This window comes from Phyllostomus hastatus, unplaced genomic scaffold (genome assembly GCF_019186645.2).
Source record: "Phyllostomus hastatus isolate PE091 unplaced genomic scaffold, TTU_PhHast_1.1 phas_scaffold_317, whole genome shotgun sequence".
In the NCBI taxonomy this organism is placed as follows: Eukaryota; Metazoa; Chordata; class Mammalia; order Chiroptera; family Phyllostomidae; genus Phyllostomus; species Phyllostomus hastatus.
This window is the reverse complement of record NW_025334023.1, coordinates 27,452,958-27,478,863: the sequence shown is the minus strand read 5'-3', so window position 1 is coordinate 27,478,863 and position 25,906 is coordinate 27,452,958. Positions and strand designations below refer to the sequence as shown.

General features: G+C 35.8%; 1 protein-coding gene across 6 annotated transcripts in view; it reads right to left on the bottom strand.

Annotated features, from left to right (window-relative positions):
• Positions 1 to 25,906, bottom strand: part of MRE11 (MRE11 homolog, double strand break repair nuclease) — a 76,094-nt gene that overhangs the window by 45,233 nt on the left and 4,955 nt on the right. For 5 of the 6 annotated variants that reach the window (XM_045818230.1, XM_045818231.1, XM_045818233.1 and 2 more), the window contains exons 4-13: positions 24,474 to 24,634; positions 21,232 to 21,319; positions 20,235 to 20,376; positions 17,112 to 17,226; positions 14,728 to 14,913; positions 13,672 to 13,843; positions 12,215 to 12,295; positions 7,390 to 7,516; positions 4,130 to 4,230; positions 2,788 to 2,961 (exon numbers count right to left, since the gene is read on the bottom strand). In XM_045818230.1, coding sequence (XP_045674186.1) covers positions 2,788 to 2,961; positions 4,130 to 4,230; positions 7,390 to 7,516; positions 12,215 to 12,295; positions 13,672 to 13,843; positions 14,728 to 14,913; positions 17,112 to 17,226; positions 20,235 to 20,376; positions 21,232 to 21,319; positions 24,474 to 24,634 — 1,347 coding nt within the window. The remainder of the gene's footprint in view (positions 1 to 2,787; positions 2,962 to 4,129; positions 4,231 to 7,389; positions 7,517 to 12,214; positions 12,296 to 13,671; positions 13,844 to 14,727; positions 14,914 to 17,111; positions 17,227 to 20,234; positions 20,377 to 21,231; positions 21,320 to 24,473; positions 24,635 to 25,906) is intronic. The other variant, XM_045818235.1, reaches the window with a different exon arrangement.

Sequence of the window (25,906 nt, the reverse complement as noted above, 5' to 3'; positions counted from 1 at the left end):
ACAGTTGTCTCTGTTTTCCTGCCACCACTCTTCCACCACCCAGCCAACCCCACCTCCCACCCTCGATCCTACTCCCCTTTGGCTTTGTCCGTGTATCCTTTATACATGTTCCTTGACAACCCTTCTCCCTTTTCTACCTACTATCCCTCTGGTTAAGGTCAGTTTGTTCTTAATTTCAATGTCTCTGGTTATATTTTGCTTGCTTGTTTGTTTTGTTGATTAGGTTCCACTTAAAGGTGAGATCATATGGTATTTGTCTTTCACGGCCTGGCTTATTTCACTTAGCATAATGCTCTCCAGATGCATCCATGCTATCGCAAAGTGTGGGAGCTCCTACTTTCTTTCTGCTGCATAGTATTCCATCGTGTAAATGTAGTCAATGGGCAAAAACTAAAAGCTTTCCCACTTAGATCAGGAACAAGACAAGGATGTCTGCTTTCACTACTTCTATTCAACATAGTATTGGAAGTCCTAGCCACAGCAATCAGACAAGAAAAAGAAATAAAAGGCATCCAAATTGGAAAAGAGGAAGCAAAATTGTTTGCATATGACATCATAGTATACATAGAAAATCCTATAGACTCCACCAAAAAACCACTCAACCTAATAAATGAATTTGGCAAAACAGTGGGATACAAAGTCAATATTCAGAAATCTTCTGGTTTTTCCATACACACACACAATAAAAAATAAACGAGATCATGAGATCATGCTGTGTACAGTTTTACATGTTTGAAATTATTTTTTTAACTAACATTGGAAATATGTCTTCAGAAGTGTAATTCTTAATGGCTGCATAGTATTCTACAGTGTGTGTGTGTGTGTGTGTGTCGACATTTATTTTTATTTTTTTAATCCTCATTCAAGCATATGATTATTGATTTCAGAGAAAAGGACATGAGAGAGAGAGAGAGAGAGAGAGAGAAAAAAAAAACATCAATCAGTTGCCTCCCAAATGCATCCTGACCAGAGACTGAACCTGCAACTTAGGTATGTGCCCTGACTAGGAACTGAACCCACAATCTTTTGGTGCATGGGATGATGCTCCAACCAACTGAGCTACCTGGCTAGGGCTGTCAACATTTATTTTAATAAAACTTTTCTTTCTTTTTTTTTTTTAAAGTTCTTTTCTTTTTTTCTTTAAGATTTTTTTTTTATTTATTTATTTTTAGAGAGGGAAGGGTGGGAGATAGAGAGAGAGAGACAGAGAAACTTCAATGTGCGGTTGCTGGGGGTTATGGCCTGCAACCCAGGCACGTACCCTGGCTGGGAATCGAACCTGGGACACTGTGGTTCCCAGCCCGAGCTCAATCCACTGAGCTACGCCAGACAGGGCTATTTTAATAAAACTTTTCCAGTCCTGGCTGGTATAGCTCAGTGGATTGAGTGCGGGCCTGCGAACCAAAGGATCATGGTTCAATTCCCAGTCAGGGCACATGCCTGGGTTGCAGGCCAGTTCCCAGCAGGCGATGCACAAGAGGCAACCATACATTGATACTTCTCTCCTTCTCTCTCCCTCTCTCCTTCTCTTCCCCTCTAAAGATAAATAAATTTAAAAATCTTAAAAAAAATTTTTTCCAATTTTTCCCTTCTGCTGGTAACACTGAGTTTCTCCATATACAAATCTCTATGTCACCATTATCTTTAAATATTGCCCAGAGCTAAGTTAAAGGGTAAATCTTAACCATCTTGATATATACTGTCAAATTGCTTTTCAGTGCAGCTGTTCAAACTTGGTACTTCCAGCAGCAACATAGTAAATATTTTTCTCAAACTGTTGCTGCTTTAAATAATAAAAACATAGTTGACCCTTAGACAGTAAAGTTTGAACAGAGCAGGTCCATTTATATGTGGACTTTTTCAATAAATTAACAGTCAGCCCTCCATACCCCCAGGTTTCACATCTGTAAACTTAACAAATAACAGAACTGACTATATTAGATGTTTTACACCATTTTATATAAGAAATTTGACCATCCACGGATTTTGGTATTGGGGTTCAGGGTGGTGGTTTCTAGGATCAATCCCCTACAAATACTGAGAGACATCTGTAGTTAAGTTATTGGGTCAAAAGTTATATACAAAATTTTGACCACGCAGAGATCAGCACTCATAACTCCCATGTTGTTCAAGAGTCAGCTGTATTTTTAATCTGAGCTTCTGGACTATCCTAAGCTAAACACTATTTTATTTTGTGAACCATCTATTCATGCCCTTTGTTCATTATTCTACTGAGATGTTTAAAATTTTTCTTAAGATTTATAGGAGCACTTTAATATTATGTAAGAATACTAACCCTTCTTCTGCCGATATACAAATATTTTCCCCATGTCAATACTTTCTAGTTATTTTTTGACATTTGTTACACAGCATTTAAAATTTTTATGTAGTCTAAAGTTTTTTCTCTGTGATTCTTCCACTGCTTTTATGCTGAGAAGAATGCATTTCCTAGATGAAATTCAAAATCTCAATTAAACTACTAAAAAATTGAAAGGAACTGAAATTGGTATCCTACAAAGTTCAGTTTAAAGCATTTTTATGATCTTCCAAAGAAGATACCATCTATGGAGAACAAAACTAACATTTATTGGGTAGCAGTCATATTTAAGATTGCTCTAGATATTAGATATTTTCTGTCTTAAATCTTATTTTATGATCTCAATTTTATAGACAAGAAAATGAAACAAATCAGAGTGAGTAAGTAGTGGTTTACCAGAATGAAACTCAGAGCTACTCTTAAGAAGAGACCATCTAAATAGACTCATTACCCCCAAATTAGTTACTCACCTCTTCATCGATTTTATCTTCTAGGGCATCAATATGACGTTCTTTAAGAAATCGCTGTGTTTTTTCCAACTGGTATTTCACTAATTCCTCTATGGCATCTTTCTCTTCCTTGTCTACAAACTCTTGTACTGCTTCACCCATTCCCCTTTCTGTCAGAAGTGAGAGCTGCACATTCTGTAAGAGAGATACTGATCACTGGATGCAGAAAATAGTATGTATTCCTTACAAAATAATTCTGTATGAACAAGAAAAATTACAGAATATAATTTCCAGGGAAAAAGACATACGTTATCTAGTTATTGAAGGGAAAACAAAACAATGGACCATAGTTAAGCCCAGTGATACATACTAAGAGCCAGAAAAAGCAAAATAAAAACAAAAAGTGGGAGTACAGGACAAGTGAAAATGTGAAGGGTTGAGGGGCTGGGATACAGAGACCAGTACTAACTGCTGATGATTAAGAAAGATCATGTTAACCAGTGTGATAGGCAGAATAATGGCCCCCTAAAAATGTCCACATCTTGATCTCTGGGCCCTTGAAAATGTCCCATAGCAAAATGGAACTAAGGTTACTAACCAGCTGGCTATAAAATCAGATTATCAGGGACTATCCAGGTAAGGCCAGTGTAATTATGAATATCCTCAAAAGTGGAAGAGGAAGGCTGAAGAAGGGAGTCAGAGAGAGATGTAACTGAGGGAAAATGGCCAGAGAGATACAATGTTGCTGGCTTTGAAGATGGAAGAAGCCCATGAACCACAAAAGGTGGGCCCCTCTAGAAGCTAGAAAAGATAAGGAAATGAGTCTACCCTGGAATCTCCAGAAAAGAACACAGCCCTGCTGACCCTCAATTTTAGTCCAGTGAGACTGGTGTCAGATTTCTGACCTACAAAATTGTAAGATAATAAACCTGTATTGTGTTTAAACCACTAGGTTTGTGGAATTTGTTTAAGCAACAATAAGAAACTAGCACAACCAGAGGATCTTGGGGTGGCATACACTCAAGACAGTAAGAGTAGCTTCACAATCCTGTGGTTATATTAATCATGTAATTCTGAAATTACATCCAGAGACAAGAAACGTAAATCCTGGATTCAGACTTATGCTGTAGCAATAAAAAGAAAATAGGATAATAACATCAACAATAGTGCCCACGATAATACTAATAACATTAATATTGGTGTGTAGTAGCTATAAATGAAAACAATTAATTGCCACCCTGACTACTTCTTGGAAATATTCTGAGGATCCCTTTTATCTAAACTACCAATAATACTTATTCTAAATTATCTGTTACTGTAAGATAGCCATCATTTAAACTGTGAACTGTAATTAAGAAATTACCTTCTCTGCAGTTTGGAAATACTGTTTTACAAGGTCTTCTACCCTTAGAGTTGTTCCTTCTGAAGGTTTAGTAATGAACTTCCCGAAGTTGATTTCTTCTCCTGGAAAAAAGAAGTCCATGAAAAAACAGCAGCTTCTATTATAATGTAAAGTTCCCAAACTCAGTGTAGGTTGCTGTCAGCAGAGGACATACGGCCAAATTTTATCAACTGTCTGCTTGCTCAATGTGGTAAATTTTGAGGCAAAAACACAGGATTTTTGCTAATAGCCAGTCTTTTCCCTAAAGTCTATTTGTTTTCCATATCTCCAAGTAGTATTGGGTTGGCCAAAAAGTCCATATGATTTTTTCCATAAAATAAAAGACACATTTTCCATTTTCACCAATGATTTTACTGATTTGGATTCTGAGTATGTCAACTATCTCCTATGTGTTATAACACTGATTGTTCTCAGTTAATGCCTCGATCTGATTGCTGTCAACTTCAACCTGGTCTACACGACCGTGAAGCACCGTCCAGGAAGAAATCCTCAGCAAGAAACTTTGTAAATCACTTTTGATATGTTTGATCAGTCACAGTACCTTCTCCACCCTGCGTTTTTACCTTTCGTGAAATAATAGAGCAGAATATGCCAAAAATGTTGCATATTTTCTCCCATCTTCAGTATTAAAATGGCTATACAAAAATTCACCAATTTTGAAAAGCTTTTTTAAAATGCATGCTGAGATGACAGCTGTCACAATACCATCTGACAAAATTGTTTCGAATGAAGGTAAAGACAGCTAAGCACTACTAGAGCCCTCTTATGGAAAAAAACCAAACGAACTTTTTGACCAAACTAATACATCTCTTGAAGCTGTTCTTACAGTGGTCCACAGACTTCTGAAGCTCCCCAAGCCATTTCAGGAGGTGCTCAAGGTGAAAACTACTTTAATAATAATACTAAGATGTTATTTACTTGTTCTACTATGATGACATTTGCACTGATAATATAAAAGCAATCATGGGTAAAACTGTCAGTGCCTTGGAATGAGTCAGGGTAGTAGCCCAGAATTCTACTAACAGTCATCATGGCATACAGTTCAAAACAAAACAACAAAAAAATTTCTTTTTAGAATGTCCTTGATGAAAAAATAAAAATTATTAATTTAATTAAATCTCAGCTTGGAAGTACATACCTTTTTAATAATCTGTGAGATAAATAAGATGTACACTTAAAGCACTTATGTTACACTCCTAAGCAGGATGGTTGTCTCAAAAAACAGCTGGTGAAGAATAAAAAGAGTACCAGGTAGGAAGCCAGGAAGCATAAGGTCCAGTATCTGCTCTGCTGATAATCTTTGTCAGGGAGACAAATGATTAACTACATAGCAAGTGTTGGACCTTGTGTTGAAAACACAGTGATAAAAAGATGGGATCCCTGCCCATAAAAACAAATGATTACAATACAAGGTAATGAGTGCTACAGAGAAGTAAGAACAGATATAACAAATGGAGAAGAAACAAACTAATTCTTCTTAAAGAAGGTTGAAAATAATGTGCAGTTATCCAATGCAGCTATCATTTGAATCAAGCCTTGCAGAAGAAGGAAATCTATTTCAGGTGGAGGGGAAAGTACATGCAACAGTCTAGAGGAGGAAGAGGCACAACGTTCAATGTACCTCTTGCAAAGTGGTGAGGACAATAAACAAAAATTTTTTTTGAATTCCAAGAGAGTAGAATTAATATAACTTCATTAATATGATTATTACATTTTATAATGTTAAACACTATGTTAAGATCATCTATACACAGTGCAACAACAATCCTATGAGGCAGGTATAGTTAATATCCTGATTTTACAGACATTAGCTAAAGTGATTTACAAAATGTACCACCTGTATTTAAGTAGTAGAGCTGGTCAAAACAACAAAAAATGCTTTCAGTAAAACATTCAAAGGGGTCATTGTTTCAATTAAGCAATTAATGTTTAAACAAAAAAGGAATCATTAGAACAAAACTGACAATAAACTCAAATAATATACTGTACTGGTTTTATATTCTATTATAAATGTGACACTCATAATTTTAAGGACTTGATAAGGATGGATAATTAAAGTAAAGCACCATTAATAACTAATTAAAACTCAAAGCATGAAAATACAATTCTCTGATACAGATATTTTCCCCTAAAACAGTATTCTATGAGCCCCATTTAAATATCTAAATGACTATTTCAGGTTGAATGAATAGCATACACAATTTTAATAACAATTTGACACTAAAAATAGAAGCCCCTTAAATCCAAGTTTTTAAGAACCTAGGTAGCTTACTCGTAAGCAAGGGTCATATTTTTCTATGAAAATTCTGACTCAATAGCTCTAAGGAAAACACCCTCTATATTTAACATATTTATTATGAAGAAACACTACAATTGACCCTTGAACAACATGAGGGTTAGGGGTGCTGACTCAATGCAGAGTTGAAAACTGTGTAATAATTTTTAACTCCCCCAGAACTTAACTACTAACAGTCTACTGTAGACTGGAAATCTTACAGATACCATAAATAGTTAGTTAATACATATTTTGTATGTTATATGTATTATACTATATTCCTACAATAAAGCAAACTAGAGGAAATATAACGTAATTAAGAAAAGCATATGGAATATACAGCATTGTATATATTTATTGAAAAAATACATGTATGAGTGAACCTGTGCAGTTTAAACCCATGCTGCTCAAAGGTCAGCTATTTCTATCAGATCACCTGTTTCATAAATGCTAAAATAAGGACAATTAATTTTTAGGAAATTATTAATTGGAAACTATTTATCAAAAACATCAAACTATGGGGTACTTCCTATTGCAAAAGACTGGAATCTTCCTAAATCACTCTACACTCTAAAGCTGAAGTACTTTATGTAATAATGTAAAATGTGAGAATACATTCTTTAAACATTAATAATGTATAATAAATAATAGATATTTATTTTTAGCAATTAATCTGTAAAGTCTGTATGTGTTGGTACTCAGCAGCACTATTTTAAAAAAGTACATCTGCAGAGAAAGCCTCCATTTCTTTTTGATATCCACACCTTTTAAAAATGGTTGCTATCTAAATTTTAGAAGACAGGAAATTTAATTAATCCAACTATCAGTTTATTTGACTAAGAGACTAGAATCATATAACATTTTCCATTATTATAGTATACTTCTTTTATTAAAGACAAAACCCCTGTAAGAACATTTTTTTTATTTGTAAAAATAACTAGCTTACCCGTGTTTTCCTTTTGCTCTCTACACCTGAAAAAATGGATAACATCTTTTGGATTAGCTATTCGATCCACAAACTTCTGGCTAAAGCGAAGAACACTGAAAGGTTCGAAACCTCCACTGTAGTCCACCTAGAAATGCAGGATAAGCTATGAGGGCTACGTAACAACGGTTTACCATTTCAGTATTTAGGTTTTGCTCAATACTTTTATGTTAATAAATTAATGTTCTACCATTCATTTTAAAGATACTGATGGTATTATACCATTTATCCTACTAAAAAAATAAAGCTTCAAAGATTTATAAGCTTACTCAAAACACTCTGTTTGGATGGAATCAATATACAGCAAGTGGAAGAATTTTTAAACAAATTTTTAAACTTCTAAAACAGAAAGAAAATTCTCCACCAAAATAAAATGCTGTCCCTAGATGCATCAGTTAACAGGTCTACCCTCTTACGTATATTCTCTCACTCTAGACAAGAATAAATACTGGGAAAATCCATGTACAAAAAGAATCAAATCTGTGAGCTTTGAGAAATATATACCCTTCAAAACATGGAATCTACTTAGAACTAACAATCACTCTCAAGGCAGTCCCTTTTTAGAGAAGTCTATAGTGTACAAGGACCTTTAAAAACAATACTACATTTCTTTCTAAGAGATGGGTAACTCTCCATTCCCTCAAAAATTATAGCCTACTGCCATGACCGGTGTGGCTCACGGGGTTGGGCATCACCCCCAAACTGAAAGGTCGCCAGTTTAATTCTGGTCAGGGTATATGCCGGGGTTCTGCGCCAGGTCCCCAGTTGGCAATGTGCGAGAGGCAACTAATTGATTGATGTTTCTCTTGCACATTGATGTTTCTCTCCCTCTATTTCTCCCTCACTACCCCTCTCTCTAAAAAGAAATAAACCTTTTAAAAAATTATAGCCTACTGTTGACCAGCCTTACCAATAACATAAACAGTTGATTAACACATATTTTGTATGTTATATGTATAATATCCTTTATTCTTACAAGAAAGTAAGCTAGAGGAAAGAAAATGTTATAAGGAAAATCACAAGGAATATACATTTACAGTATTTAATGAAAAACCTACATATAAGTGGACGTGTCCAGTTCAAATCCGTGTTGTTCAAGAGTTAACTGTAATCACGTTCCTATACTAGTTCTCGCTCTCAATGTCACGCTCTGGGAAACAACATTATACTGCATCACAAGCCTATCCAGACTACTTCCTAACCACCTTCTTACACTCTTCATCACAACTAGCATGGGCTGACTTTTGTCCATTTACTGGCTGTTTATTATATCTTACATCTCCACCTCCCATAAGCTCCATAAGTTCAACACCTCGTCCGTGTTATCATTGCTGTGTCCCCCAGCATGTAGGACAGAAGGTATTCAATAAATATTGGTTCACTGAACTAATGAATTAATAAGAGATACCTAGTTGATACAATGTACCTTTGAGTATTACTTCCAGGGAAATATCTGTTCATTTGTTTAATGAATGATTAATAATTTACTGAGTTTAGGAAAAGGAATGCCAATTTTCTATTTAAGTCTGGTTGGTCCTAATGGTATCAGGAAGACAGATGAGAAACGTGAAATCCTCTGCCCTGACAGAGAACTATGTGGTTCTCCCAAAGCAACTATGTTTGTATTACCCAGACCAACTCCACAGCTGCCAGTATATAAACAGAAAATGTGAAATGCTCAAGCTGTTGGATCTCTCCAAACTCTTCAGACATTTTAACAATTATACTCCAGCCCCGCTTTATTTGTAATGTTCTGCTCCTAAGACTCACAATGCTTGTTCATTAAGGAAACTTTATTTAGTGTTCACAATGTGCCAGGCACTCTGCTAAGAGCCAGGGACACAGCCATGAATAAAACAGAGTCTTGGTTGTCAAGAAACCCACAAGCTGACTGAGAAGACAAACATGTAAATAATAACTGCGAGCAGAAGGAAATGGTGCTGCAAGAAGTATGCGCAAACAAACTGAGGACACAAAGGAGGATGCATTGACTCTGAAGGGAGGTCAAGAAAGGCTTCTTTAGGACTTCTGGCCAAGATGGAAGGACAGCAAGAATTTACAAACAAAAAACAACTAAAACAGAGAGAAATGAACCAAACGGAAGTCTGAATACAATACCTCCAAACCGGTAAGGAGGGGTGGAGTCGGAGGCCTACAGAGAGGGGTCAAGGGGTACCGGCAGGAAAAATCGGTGGCTGGCAGAAGCGGGCGTGCAGGGCACAGACAGCAGTTGGCGGACCCCAGAAGCACAGGGCAGCTGACAGACCGGTGGCAGACCCTGGGCGTGGGAGGCAACGAGCAGACCCAGTGAGGCGCGTGAGGCAGCTGGCTGTCCTCAGCCTCAGCTGCACATTCGTGCAGCCACACATTCGCACACAGACAAACTAAGCGAAAATGGGCAGCAACACAGATCTCGCAACCCAGGGACCCAGCGCCGGGAAACAAAGCCTAAAGGCACCAACTGAAAACACCTGTGGCAGTTGAGGCTGGGAGATTCTCTCAGCCTCACAGGAGAGCTCCTTGGGGAGACCCACAGAGTCCAAGAAAGTATACAAACCCACCTGCCCAGGAGCCAGCACCAGAGGGGCCCAATTTGCTTGTGGGAAGTGGGAAAAAGGACTGAAGTCCTAGAGAGAGCAGAGCGGGCGCCACTGTTCCCTCTCGGACCCCACCCCCACATACAATGTCACAACCCAGCGACTGAGGTGCCCCACCCTGGTGAACACCTAAGGCTCTGTTCCTCATACATAACAGGTGTGACCAGACCAAAGGAAAAAAATAAAATAAAAAGATGGCTCAAACAGTTAAAAGCCCCAGAGCCAGTTTTTTTAAGCGACCGAGAAATAGCCAACCTATCAGATGCACAGTTCAAAGCACTAGGGATCAGGGTGCTCACAGAATTGGTTGGATTTGGTCATAAATTAGATGAACAAATGCAGACTACAATAAGAGAAATGAAGGAAAATGCACAGGGAACCAATAGTGATGGAAAGAAAACTGGGTTTCAAATCAATGGAAGGGACCAGAAGGAGGAAAGGAACAACCAAACAGAAAAGAATGAAGAAACGAGAATTCAAAAAATGAGGAGAGGTTTAGGGACCTCCAGGACATCTTTAAACATTCCAACAACCGAACTATAGGGGTACCAGAAGGGGAAGAGGAAAAACAACAAGTGGAAAAGTTATTTGAACAAATAATAAAGGAGAACTTCCCTAATCTGGCAAAGGAAATAGACTTCCAGGTAGTCCAGGAAGCTCAGAGAGTCCCAAAGAGGTTGGACCCAAGGAGGAACATGCCAAGGCACATCGTAATTACATTACCCAAGATAAAAATGAAGGAGAGAATTCTAGAAGCAGCAAGAGATAAGGGGACAGTTACCTACAAAGGAGTTCCCATCAGACTGTCAGCTGATTTCTCAAAAGAGATCTTGCAGGCAAGAAGGGGCTAGAAAGAAGTATTCCAAGTCATGAAAGGCAAGGACCTACATCCAAGATTGCTCTATCCAGCAAAGCTTTCATTTAGAATGGAAGGGGAGATAAAGTGCTTCTCAGATACGGCCAAGTTAAAGGAGTTCATCATCACCAAGCCCTTATTATATGAAATGTTAAAGGGACTTATCTAAGAAAAGGAAGATAAAAAATATGAACAGTAAAAAAAGACATGAAACTCACAGTTAGTAACAACCATACCTAAAACAAAACCAAACTAAGCAAACAAATAGAACAGGAGCGGAACCATGGAAATGGAGATCACATGGAGGGTTAGCAACATGGAAGTGGGAGAAGGAGAGAGTAGAAAAAGATATAGAGAATAAGTAGCATGGACAATAGGTAGAAAATAGACAGGGGGAGGGCAGGAATAGTATGGGAAATGTAGAAGCTAAAGAACTTATGACACATGGACATGAACTAAAGGGGGGGAATGTGGGTGGGAGGGGGTGGGCAGGGTGGAGGGGAGTGAAAGGGGAAAATGGGACAACTGTAATAGCATAATCAATAAAACATATATTAAAAAAATAAAGAAAGAAAAGAAAAAAAAGAAAGGCTTCTTTGAAGAGGGGAAGGTTTAAGCAGCTGATGAAGGAGAAATTACAGAAGAGAAGCACATTCCATGCAGCAGGGTCACACAGGCAAAGGTGAGAAAGAGTGAAATAAACCTCACAAAAAAAGAACCCTGGAATTTATTTATAAAAATTTGTGTATTTACTCTTACATGTTTAAACCAGTGACCTTCAAAGTACTCTCTATTCGATGCAATAAACTTATCATGACATTTTTTCCACTGCTCAAAACAGTTTTTAAATTCATCAATTTTGATGTCTTTTACTGCTTCTGCCACTTTTTGTTTCACCTTTTCCATATCAGCAAAATGTTTCCCTTTGAGGACTTTTTCATCTGGGCGGGGAGGCACTCGGGGCAATAATGGCTGAATAGAGTGGGTGGGGCATGGGGATCATGGCGTTTTGGGTCAAAAAACACCTCAGCAAGGTGCGGGTAGGTGCACTCGTAATTCACCCATCATGAAGTGGGTAAATGTGTTGAAAGAAACTTCAAAAAAATTTCACTGAAGCTGAACGCAGCCTCTCACAACCTCAGCTGGTCCACTAATACAGAGGGGTTCCTAAAACACTCACCTAGCAGGGGAAGCTTGTACTACAAGGGCCCCACCTTCCAGAAGATAATTCCATTTATTTGAAGGGCCCCCCCTTGAACTATCCTCTGAAAATCAAAATTCATTTAAAATAGTACTTACTCAAAAATAAAAAATAAAATAAAATAGAACTTACTCGCAGTCGTATAAGAGGCTTATCTGGCTGTTGAGAATTTCCCAGACGTTCCCGTTCAGCATTTTCAAGAATTTCTTCAATCTCAAAATAAAGATATTGTCATGACTGGGGGAAGGGACACTATTGGCATCCAGTGGGGTAGAGGTCAGAGAGGATACTGTTAAAATCCTACAATTCTCAGAACTTCCTGCAACAAAGAATTACCCAGTCTAAAATGTCAGTTGTGCCAAAGCTGAGAGACCACTGGTTCCCTGAATAAGGACTGACCAATGAATTCATTTTCCATCTTCCTGGTTTCAGAGACTGGGTTTAGGGACAAGTACATGGCTTCAGTCCAATGAAACTCAATGCTAAGGGTTTTACTAGAGCCACTGGGAAAAAATGATTCTTTCAGCCAAAAGGATAATGGAAGTCTGTGAGCTGGCATGTGAAAATGCCTTCCTTATAGTAAAGTTTAAGACAGAAACCATCCGAATGGGTGGCACAGGGCTAGACAGAAACAGAGACAGAGAAATATAATCTTAATTTGAGCTTCTGGATCAAATCATCTTGAAACCAGCATCCTCTTAAACTTCTGTTATGTGAATTACATGCTGCTGATAAAGCTGTTATACTGGGCAAGTTACTTTATCTAAGGTTCAGTTCCTCCTTCTATAAAATATGGACAGCTGAATCTCCCTACGCATAGCATCGCTGAGTGGATTAAATGTAAAATGTTGTCCATGGTGCCCATAATATATAAGTAAGCAATGAATATCAATGATAATTATTATTATCATTATTACTATCTCATATGATTTCTTATGAAAATAAAATGCAAACCACAAGAGTTAGCACAGAGTAAGAACTGAGTGTCAGCAATTAATGCTATTAAGCTATCGACTTACGAATTCTTAATGGATTCTCCCAACTTCTGTAGTGGCTCTAGAATTTCTGTAGAGGTTTAGGGGTAGCAGTCTGCATGGAAGGGGAGGTATGGGACTATGCTGAAGCTACAGGGTATATAGCAAACACATTTTAAGACTTTATTTGAGGTAGCTCTGAGGGTGAAAGGGATGCCCACAGAGACTGTTAAAGAGGTTAAGGCTCTCCTCATATATCAAAACATCCTACCATTCCCCCACCAAAGCTACTGCTGGCTTTCATGAATAAAATGAATGAATTATGAAATCAAGATAAAAAGAGAGAAAAGATGACATATGTTTCTGAGAAGAGGGAAAGGCACTGGGAGAGAGGCTTAATTAAAATTTCTTCTATAATTAACAATCTTCCGTCTGGAAAACTTAAAACAAAGGATTTTTGATACAACTAAATTCATTTATTGAACACAGTGGTTCCTCACAGGCTCCAGGAGACTGTAACAAAGACAGTGACTTCCCTCTACCACAGTATTTAATTCAATTTAAATAACCTCTCAACTAAAGTAGATCTCATTGACCTTTATCTAGAAGAATTACCTTCTCCAAACAGAAGCTCTGTATGGCCTGGGTTACTTTAGGATTATCTGGGTTAAAAATATCTGGGTGATCAGCCAGAATAACATCCTCCATAAAAAACTGCCGCACTGTGTGAAGAGGAATTTTCTGCATATTCATCTTCCTTCCTTTAATACGTAGCAAACCAACATGTCTGAAATGAGGAGGGAAATGAAAGCCTAGTCACACTGTAGATTTCCTTAGGAAAATGTGCACGGCAAAACTATCATATTTCTAAGTTTCTACAAAATAATTCTTTATAAAAATCATACCCTTAAAAATATTTTTAGCAATTTAATGTTATGTCATGGGAGAATATATTAAATATTCTTCTTCCTCAGAATAAAATACACTCATCCATCATTTTTCCTGCCTGAACAAATATACAGTTTAGTAGAAGACAAACAACAGTTAAGTATAATACAATGATGTTATTAGGACAATGATAGTAGCATATATGGTATATAGTTCTACACATATATGTATTATGTGTGTATATGTGCACATGTACACATAAAATAAATTAGCTGTAGAACTATGAAGAAAAAAAGGGCAAACTTACATCCTACTACCATATTCTTTAAACCTATTATCATCTTAATAATCAGGACTTCAGTGAATTAAAGGGTAAAACCACTATCAGTTAGTCACCATTAACTACATTATTACATAATTCTCCCCCAAAAGAAATGAGATATGCTGTAATACCACATTTATTACCAGAAAAACCTTGTAAATGGCTTTAGGTAAATTTGTTCATTATTGCACATTGTGAAATTAGTAATCATCTATAGCACTCCAACTCAAAATTTAATAAATAAAAATGTTAGTTTTGAATTTGCCTCATAAGCAGCAAGATTATTAACACCATTGGGATGCTGTTGTGTTAAAAATGGCTTAAAATGTAGGAAAATAGCAAGACTACATCAAATGATCAATCTTCATAAATAAATAAATCTATCACATAAATAATAATACTACCAGTACTTCAAAACTATAAGAGGACTGTGATAATATAGGATTTCAACAATTACTCACTTCTTTACAGCTTCTCCGGGGGAAAGAGAAGTAACCACTGAACTTCCAGGCTGTGATACATAAAACAGTTGCTGTTCATTTTTGGTTGGAGCTATTTTACACTCGTGTTCATGGCCCCAGATTACGAGATCAATAAAGTCATCCAAAAATTGTTCTGGAATGAAGTTAGTATTTCCATGTTTACTCCTATACCAAGATTTTAAAAATTAAATAACATCAATGTTTAGAAACATAGAAAAAATATCTTATTAAGTATTCTATACACAACTCTTTTTCTCCTTCCATTAAAGATTTATTACATCTTTCTATGTGCCAAAACTATGCAAGGGACTGAGAATACAAAGATATTACCTAATTCTTCAAGGGGCTTAAAATTTTTCAGGACAGACAAGGAGGAGACCCCAAAGAGGAAGCAGTCAATCCTACATTTAGATGCAGATCACACAAGGCTTTACAGAGGAATGCTTTGGGCAAGTCAGAAAAGCATGAGCTCTATTAATTGCAAAAACCTATAAACAGCTCTACTTATACAACAAAAACAAGAAAGAATACAGAAAATAAAAGAGAGCAAATACTAAACACTGTAGAATAAAAACAAATCTCTAAATATGCCTAGTCATTTTTTAGCATCACCTATTTTATTACTGATTATAAAAATGAGAATAAGAATGTTAATCTTATATAAGAGATGAGTTTTTCATATTAAATATCATGTAAGTAAGTGATTTACAAATTCTGGTTTTATACCTAAATTAGTTAAAATTAAAAGATATGTGAAAACCCAAGGTGAGAAGGATAAGGGAAGGTTTTTCATAACACCAACTTACATAGTTGAGAATTTAAGTAAAAGTATTCAAATACTTTGACCTACCATTCATTTAATGCAAACCAATATTCATTCAACAAATATTTAGACACTTAAGACACAGCAGTGAGCAAAGTCTGTGTTCTAGTGGGGAAAACAAGCAACAATACAAGATGTATATGTATATACACACGCATATGGTAGATATATATATATATTTGCCCAGGTACTGATAGATACTATGAAGAAAAATAAAAGAAAAATGGCATGGAAGGGGGACGTCACTACACACAGTGTGGTCAGGAAACACCTCTCTGACAGGTGACAAATGAGCAGAGAACTGAGATGAGGGAGAAGCATGCAAGGGAAGAAAGACCTAGGCAGAGGGATAAGCAGATGGCAAAGGCACAGAGATGGGAATGTGTTCAGTGATTTCAAGAACAGCAAGATCAGTGTAGCTGAGCAGAATGAATGCAGCAAAGAGGAGGAAGTGAAGTCAGAGCAGAATCATGTACCTAGGAATACTTTTATGTAGAAAGCATATATCTAGGGTCTAAAATTCAAACCCAAATCCCCTTAGATTTTTCCTTAATAACTTCTCAGCTTTGTCCCTTACATATCATTCTTACATTCTTATTTAAAAAAAAAACATCTATTTTAAAGATTTCATTTATTCCTTTTTAGAGAGAGGAGAAGGGACAGAGGGAAAGAAACAATGACATGAGAAAGAAACATAGATTGGTTGGTTGCCTCCCGTAAGTGCCCCAACTGGGGACCAAACTGAAAATCAAGCAGGCCACCTTTTGCTTTGTGGGACGACACTCAACCAACTGAGCCACACAGGTCAGGGCTTACAATTTTTTACTGTAATGATCATGTAATAAATCTTGCTTATTCAAGTCTCTATTCCCTTCAATCAATCCTGCACCTTATCAATAAAATTAAACTTCTTAAAACTAACAAAAGAAAGCTGATCTAGCTATATGTAATATTCTGGAAAAGTACCTGCACATATGTACCAGAAGATGTATATGAAAATGTTTATAACAAAAAGGTTTTAAAAACAGGAGGAAAGTAAACTGTATACATCAGTAAAAAGGAATTACACAATTTTAAGCATCAAAATGGATAAACTTTGTAATGTTGAACATAATAAGACAGCTACAAAATTTACAGCGTGGTTCCAGTTATATTAAAACTAAATTAACCCATTATGGATATATATGTGATTAAACAATAATGAAAACCAATGGTCTTAGTAAATAAAAATTGGAGACTGTGCTTCTCTGGGGTACGCAGAAGGAAATGGGGTCAGGGAAGGGCATGGATTAATAATGTACTGGCAGCGCTCTGCTTGGCTGGATTGAAGCATATTCATCTTATGGTCATTCTTATACCTTAGGAATATATGTTGAAAACTTTTGAAACACAGCCACATAAAGCATATCGAAGTTTTGCCTGACCCTGCACTGACAACTTTCAAAGAATAAGGACCATTTGACTGAAATAGGTAAGCCTGGAAACAGAGATTTGGGGAACCTCAATACTCAACACGACAATTTCCAGAGAAAACTTTTACCTGTTCTGATGAATCACAAATAAATTAAACCAAGCATTCTCATCTTCTTTTGGTCTCAACATTGTCACTTTTTTATTGAGGAACATTCGATACAGCCTTTCATCTGGAATGGATCCTGAAATGGACATTACATACTTTAAAATCGGTTTCTTACTTGGTTTTAAAAAATGAGTATGTTTTGCATCTAAATTATGTGTTCTCATCTCAAAGTATTTCACTTTCCTATTAGAGATATATTTGAAATCTTGCATCATTATCTGTAAATGAGTGTGTTCCAGGTCCTTGCATGCCAAGTGCTGAGCAGTTAAATGCATTCCAAGAATGCTTTCCTGTCAAATACATGTACCTTCAAAATCTAAAAATGTGGAATAAAAATTTCAGTTTTCTATATTTAAATTGTTATTAAAATTTCTATTAAAATACTGTTTTTCACTATCCCTTATTGTAAGTACATGGTACTTTTGATCTAACATACATTATAAAATACACAAGAAGACATTAAAAGGGATAAGATAAAAAATAAATGCATTCACACATAATAGTCATATATACTGCATTTTTAATAAAAATATTGTGAGCCCTGGCTGGCATAGCTCAGTGGATTGAGCGCAGGCTGTGAACCAAAGTGTCGCAGGTTCGACTCCCAGTCAGGGTACATGCCTGGATTGCAGGCTATAACCCCCAGCAACCGCACACTGATGTTTCTCTCTCATTATCTCCCTCCCTTCCCTCTCTAAAAATAAATAAATAAAATCTTTAAAAAATCTTTAAAAATATTATGCTTCTTAATAATTTAAAGAATTTTAAACAATTCTTCCTCTAACCCAGAGGGTTAGCTTAATCTAGCCAAGGAAGCCAACAAAAACAAGTAAACACACAAATTACAATTTTAAGTTTTACAAAAGGAGAAAAAGTTAGGATGCTGAGATGGGGAATGTCAGTGATGGAACAAGGTTGCTACTGTATGTAGAGATCAAGGAAGGCCTTCAAGAAAAGCCAACAATGCAGAAGTATAAGAGCTAGAAGAGTCCTCACTTATAAAGAGAATTCCTAGTGTGAGACCAATGGAATAGACAGTGGACTGCATAACATAACTAGGGAGGAAAAGTTGAATCGAGGACATTGTAAGGTTGATCTATTTAAGTCTTGAACCACAGAGAACACTTGACATTTTGTAGGTTGGGAAAAAGTTTGAGGGAAAGGAGAAGGCAGGTTAGCCAGCTGGCAATTAGCTCCAAGGGAACAAAGAAAACAGGGATTGTGATTGTCCTTGCCCACCACCTGAGGCCCCTAAATGGCTGTGAGAGAACTGAGTGGAACATACAGTAGACTCAGGGTCAGTCAGAGAGTAGAGACAACATTCAGAGGAGAGGCTGACGAAAGGAGGGAAACTACTAATTATAAAAACAGTTCTCAAGTGTAGAGAGAACAGCTGGAGTGAGAGTAGGCAGTGGAGGGTAGACAGTACCCAGTTAAGGAAAACAGAATAGGATGAGAGTTTGAGAGCCAAGTGGATGACTGAAGCACAACGGGATGTCTCTAGTCTGAAAGCAACAGGATCAATCATTTCCTGTAGTTAGGAACCCTAACACTGCAGTGATTAAAATACCAGTTGGTGGGGTTTGTTAAAATGTATTTCACTTTCTGCTCTATCATTTATAAAATTAGACATATACCTCAACCTCATTTTCCGTATCTCTATAATATAATCATGACTCTTTTCTACTTGTTAGAGAAATTATGAAGTAAACAAAGACTATAAGCTCCCTAGAAAAAGTATTTAAATGAACCATCCATCATAATTTATTATTTTAAAAATATATTCAAAGACACGTGAAATAAATAAGTAAAGAAATTCTATGACTTCTATTACACCAAAATCACTCAAAAAATAATGAAACCTATTTTGACGCTAGAATGTGAAATTTTCCCCCAATTTTTTCCCAGGGTATTTCAAGGTTGATTTAATATGGAATATAATTTTTATAATACTCCATACACAATAAACATAATAAAGCTATTACATCTATAAAACAAATAAAACATCAAGCGAATTTAATTCAAGAAAGATTAAAAAGTAGACTTTTTTAAGAAAAACAGACAGTTTTCTATAAACATCTTTGTCTGCCCTGGCTGGTGTGGCTCAGTAGATTGAGTACCGGCCTGCAAACTGAAAGGTCACTGATCCGCTGATTCGATTCCCAGTCATGGCACTTGCCTGGGTTGCGAGCCAGGTCCCCAGCTGGGGGTGTATGGGAGGCAACCAATGGATATTTCTTTCTTTCCCTCTCTTTTCCCCTCCCTTCCCCTCCCTCTAAAAATAAATAAATATTTTTTAAATTATTAGAAAATGTCTTTGATCTTTCATTCACATGGAATAAAGCCTAGCAAATAGACTTTTACCTACTGGACACTAAATAAATTGAACATAGTGAAGCTGATAAGGCAAATTTTCTGAGCATTACAAATGACAGCTCTAGACTACCATTGTCTAATAAAAATTATAGCATGAGTCACTAATGGAGACCAAATACATAATTTAAAATTTTCTACTGGCCACATTAAATAAAACAAGTAAAAAAACAGGTGAGATTAATTTTAACATATTTCATTTAACCCAATATATTAATGAGGTATTTTATTTTACATTTTTCTAAATCTTGGAAATCTGACATTATTTTTATACTTCTAGCATATCTCAATGCAGATGAGGCACATTTCAAGTGCTCAGCATCTACATAAGGCTGATTACTACAGTGGACAGAGTTTTAGACCTTTCAAAGTTGTCTAAGATATCAAACTGCAGTTTTTCTGATTACTTCCTAATTGTAATGTTCAGGATTATCTAAGTCTAAAAGAAAGAAAAAAGTGAACAATAAATAGATACTTCAAAAAATACTTTTTCACCAAAATTGCAATTAAAAACAAGTATTGGCTCTATTGGTTCTCATTAACTACTAAAAAATTTCTACCAAACCCTCCTATCATTTTTATAGTAACTCATAAAGAATACAGATTTGCCTCACATTTTTCTAAACAGCAACTAAGCTAACTCCAGAATGTGATTTTGCAATTGCTTAAACAATTAAATATTTATTGACATAAATAATAAAACCATCTTACCTAAGCCATATAGAGCAAGTTTTGTGCTTCCTTTTTGAAGCAAAACTGGACTAATGTCTATCTTCTCCACAGACATTGAACGTCCAAAGTGATTTACATATCCAGCACAACTTAAAATATCCAGGGCACAGAGTGTATCTGCCTGTGCAGAATATTTTCAAAGAATATAAATGCACATTTAAAAATAAGTAATCTGTATAGCATATTATTACCTATTAAAGTATATTCTACATACTAGTTACAAAAGCAGATTCTATATACAAAAGCAGATTCTACATACTAGTTACAAAAGCAGATTCTATATACTAGTGACAAAAACAGATTAACATAGTGTCTTCTCAAAACAAAATTACAATATTAAAAGTTTTTCTACATTTTTTGTATCAGAAAATACCCGCAATTGGAATCACATGCTAAATACAAAGTGAACATTTCATCAAAACTTACAATGTCTTAGCCACTGAAAATTAAGAACTAGCCATGAAATAAGTGCTTTGTAATATTAAGCAGGCCTCTTAAGATGTGGGGGCCAGGGGGTCGGGGGGAACCAGATAACTAGTGATTCACAATATTCATTACCATTAACATGGAAAGATATTTTCAGTTCAGAACCTCTATTATTGCCTCTATATAAACAGACAATAAGATGCCCTAATTTACATTTAAAACTGTTGATGAAACACTCATTTCCTACAGGTGAGATTCTATGATAAGACATACAAGAGCACTTGGTAAACTATAAAGCATTATATAAAAGATACGTGTTGGCTTATTCCTACTCCTGGTTACTTACTGTTAATCTCAGCACTAATAAAGTAAAGCTTACCCCACACACCAATTATTATTCCAGATTTTAAAAATTTATCTCAAAAGCAGTATAAAAGAATGTATGAATGATAAAAAGTCAATTTGACTTTTTAACTCTTTTAAAAATTATTTTCCACAGACAAACTAAGTCATTTCTAAAATTTCAACACACTGTAAGAACCCAAATTACCCCTGTGGGATCATCATGATTGCCGTGAATACTAAACACGGGGATTGAAACGTTGAGATTGCCATCTTGGTAGTTCACCCATGGAAACCTGAAAAAATAAAATTTTTAAAAAGAAGGTAATTAAAGGTTCTGTAAAAGACAAAAGCTGTTTCCCCCAGTATTTTCTTTCAAAAAAATAATGCAATTATAGACAAACTGGATGATCGAAGTGGAAAAATGACAAGTATAGGACTTTAAAAAATAATATCATAGGCAGCATTTCATTTCAAGTTTGAAAATATGTCAAAGTACTACACTTTATTAAAGAAAACCCTACAATAAATAATGCTTGTGAACTGTATACAAGAATGGTATAGCTAATTAATGGGGCATTGATAGGTTTTCAAAAATTTAAAAGTCATACAATGTTTTAACTTGTAGAAAGGGGAAGGCAAGAAATACAATCACTTTTAATCCAAAAGACCTAAACTAAAAATTCCAGCTCTATCACTTACTACTTGTACAACTTAAGGTCTCCCACCCACTCCTGTTCCCAGTTGTCTAGCTCCTCTACTCCGAGGCACATTGTGTATCTTTGCAAAATTATCTTATACATGTAAAAGCAAATAAATACATCTTCCTTCTTACACAAATGACAGCACATATAGATTCCTATACTCTGCTTTTATTATTTAACATATTTTAGAAATCATTCTATGTCAGTACATGAGGAGCTTCTTGTGCTTTTCTGGCTGGACAGTATTCCATGATATTGATTATTATAATGTATTTAAGTAGTCACCTACAAATGGATATTTAGACTATTGCCAGTGTTTTGTTTTACAAATAATGTTCAAGTCAGTAATCTTGTACAATGCTGCCCTTGTTAAGAGGATAGAAAAATATCTAGAAGGGAATTGCTGGGCCAAAGAATTTGTGTACATTTATAAATTTGATAGCTACTGCCAATTTCCCTCCATAGATATTGAACAAATCTACATAAAATACGATGGTAACGCATGAGAGACAGTTTCACCTTACTCCACCAACATACTTTATTATCAAACCTTTAAACTATGCCAGCAATTCTCAATTTTAGCTGCATGTCAGAGTTATCGAGGACTCTTTCAAGAAATACCAATGCCCACGACAGTCTCAAAGAGATTGATCAGCCTGAAGATTGGGCATAAATGTTTTTTAAGATTCCTAAGTAACCATAATGTGTACCAGGATTGCAAATCACTGACCAATGCTAATCTAACAGGGAGAAAAATATTTCAGTATACTTCATTTTGTATCTTTCTTACAAATGTACTTCATTTTATAGTTTTTATATTCTTTTAATGTTTAAATGCAATTTTATTTCTTTATTTCCTTTTCTGTGAGCTATGTCCATATTCTCTACCTATTTTTTTAACTAACTCACAGATTTTTTTTTATTGACTTGAAAGAATTATTTATCTATGTGGAAATTAGACCTTACTTTGGAATTAGTTGCAAATATTTTACCTCATTGGACTCTTGGCTTTGCTTTGACACAATGAAATTTACTTTTACAAATAGAAAGTACCAATCTTTTCTTTTAAGGCTTCTAGGTTTGTGCCATACTTAGAAAAGCCTTTTACCCATCTAGATTTTTTAAAGAAGTGTAAAAGTTTCTCCTAGTACTTTTATTGAATAATCCATATTTTTCATGAAGATAAGAGATGCTGCCTTCATCAAATACGAAATTCCTACATATATTGAGGCTACTGCAGGAATTCAGTATGTCTAAAGGATAAAGATGGCAATCTAAAAGAACACCCAAAGGCTAACGCTAGTAAAATTTATTTAAACTACAAAATAGATCACGACAGTATTAAATTCTAACTCAAAGAAAAAAATTAGTTCATACTAATAAACAACTGAATTAGTTCCTAATGACACAGACAATTGAATACATAAATGAGACATGGGACAGATATTCCTTACTAAAGAATGCCAGTCAATAAATATACAAAGAATGTGGAAAACAGAAAATCACCATTAGAACACCACAGTTAGAAGTGCTAAAGGCAAGAGCCACTAATGAATGCTAAAATTAGTGGACAAACTTTGAGAAGAAACAGAATAACTGCACAGACTCAAAATATCCCTCCCTGAAAATTTAGTAGTTCCAGTGGTGGTTTTAACCATGGCCATAAATTATTTGATACCCCTTCCTCTCTCCTGAAAGTAGGACTTAATTCCCTCTCTTTGAGTACAAGCTAGACTTAGCAACTCCATTCTAAAAAATAGTGTACTTGACAGCCGAGGAACCTGGCAGACACCATCTTAACCAAGCGACCACCATTAACCTCACCAGTGATAAACCATGTTAAGAGCATGTACTCCCAATAAGTATTTTACCTCTGTGGGGAATATTCTTCCCCCAAAAACATAATCCTAGTCTAATCACAAGAAACAGCCAAATCAAGGGACATTCTATTAAAATACATGACCAGCACACTTCAAAAGTGTCAGGGTCATAAAATATATGGAAGACCAAGAAACTGGGATAGACTGAAGACGAACAGAACATTTCAACTAAATCCAAAGTGTATTCTAATACAATGTTTAAGAAAAAACTTGAAGTGTCGCAGGTTCGATTCCCAGCCAGGGTACATGCCTGGATTGCAGGCCATAACCCCCAGCAACCACACATTGATGTTTCTCTCTCTATCTCTATCTCCCTCCTTTCCCTCTCTAAAACTAAAATAAATAAAATCTTAAAAAAAAAAAAGAAAAAGAAAAAACTTGAGATTTTCATGACATGGGGTTCTTGGTAGATATCAAAATAAGTCCCAAAAGCATGAACCTTAAAAAAAATCAAAATTAAATACTTCAGTCAACAAAAGTTACCATAAACAAAGTCAAAAGATAATCCACTGATTGGGGAAAAAAATACACACCTAACGAAAGCCTCGTATCTAGAATATATAAATAACTTCTGCACAGTCAGTAGCAATAGGCAAAAATCCCAATTTTTAAAATGGGCAAAGGATATAAACAGAAGATACCAAAATGTAAAAGTAAGATTTCAAGAAGATACTCAGTCCCACAATTAATCAGAGAATTACAAATTAACATACCAGTAATGATGTACAGAAAATTCAAAGAACTACACTTACTATGAAAATAGGTTATAATGAAAGAGAAATGGCTCATTGTTAATGTGTTTATGTGTCTTATACAGAAAATATCCTACATAAGGAAACTTCATGTAAGCATATAAATATACTTACTTACTAAAACCAAAGTTGACTGACTGATCGCTGATAATTTCAAACTGTACAGGACGATCACCCATGCAGTATCTTCTTAATAACTCCAAGCAGGTATGTAATGTTTTTCTTGAGGGCTTATTTTCATGAAAAAGATCACCACCTAACAAAATAAAGTCCACCTACTCAGCAGAAAAGTGTTAAAATTAGTATGTTTTATAGATAAAATTTTTCTAATAGATGAAAGAAGTAGAAAAACATATCATATAAGATGCTATCATATATGGAAATTTAAAATTTTATATTTTATTCCTTCCAAGGACCTTCCAATCTGGTGGTTAATTTGACTACAATTTAGGTTCCTAGGCCACCTTCAAAACATCTACCTTCAAATGACAACACCAAGTCTCTCACTGATGCAACCCAAAGGACCGTATTTCTCCCATTACTCAAACAAAGAATAAACTCAGTGCTTTAATAGAACCTATGAAAGAGACAGCCAATTCAATCCAAGTTATTCATGCAATTTATTCAACAATTATTTAGAGTTTCTAGGGGCACCGGCAGCTAAGGAAATAGCAATCTACAAAATAGATAATGTCCCTGCCCTCATTAAATACTAACAATGTACCATACCCTGTACTAGGCCCTGAGGATACAATGATAAATAAAATACTATTCCTATCCTAAAAAAGTTCAAAATCTAATGGAAGAAACAAACTGTTATGCATTTAAGATAAGTCAGACTAACATACACTGGAATGGGTACGTCAACAAACCAGGAGCAGAGATGATTTGACAATGAGTTCTAACTGAGGAAAGGAAATTCCTCCTAGGACAGTGAGTCTGGGAGGGATCTGCCTGCACAGTGGCACTATGAAGGATAAATGAGATTCTGAGGAAGAGCATTCTAGCAACAACCAGAGAGGAGAAAACCATACCAAAATTAAGTCCAACACACTGATGCTTTCAAAAAGGGTACAATCTATCTGAGAAAGTTTACTTAAGCTTTTAACTACACAAAGGAACCCAGCAGTACAGATCACTGTGGGCTACAGTAGTGAGGGGTACCCGAAAGTGCCACCCCAAAATGTGTCACTTCTGCAGGTTTTGTGCTAAAGGCAATTAACACCCAGCTGACTCAAGAAAAACATTGCTACCTCTCCCTTAACTGCCAAGAGTTTGGATAGAGAGCCTATACCAGCAAGAAAGCTATTACCAAAGTCAGAAAGACTCATCTGCAAGGCATGGCAAACATTTGTTTACCAAGCATTTGCTCTTCCCATCTTCCTGCGAAGTGCCTTCCTCCCCTTTGAAACCCCATCCTTCTTTTGCTCAGAATGGTAGGTAAGCCTCAATTACCTGACTACCAGGCAGCCTCATGTTTTTATGTATGAAATTTGTTTTTCTCCTGTTAATCTGTCAGTTCAATTATCAGACTAACCAAAGAACCT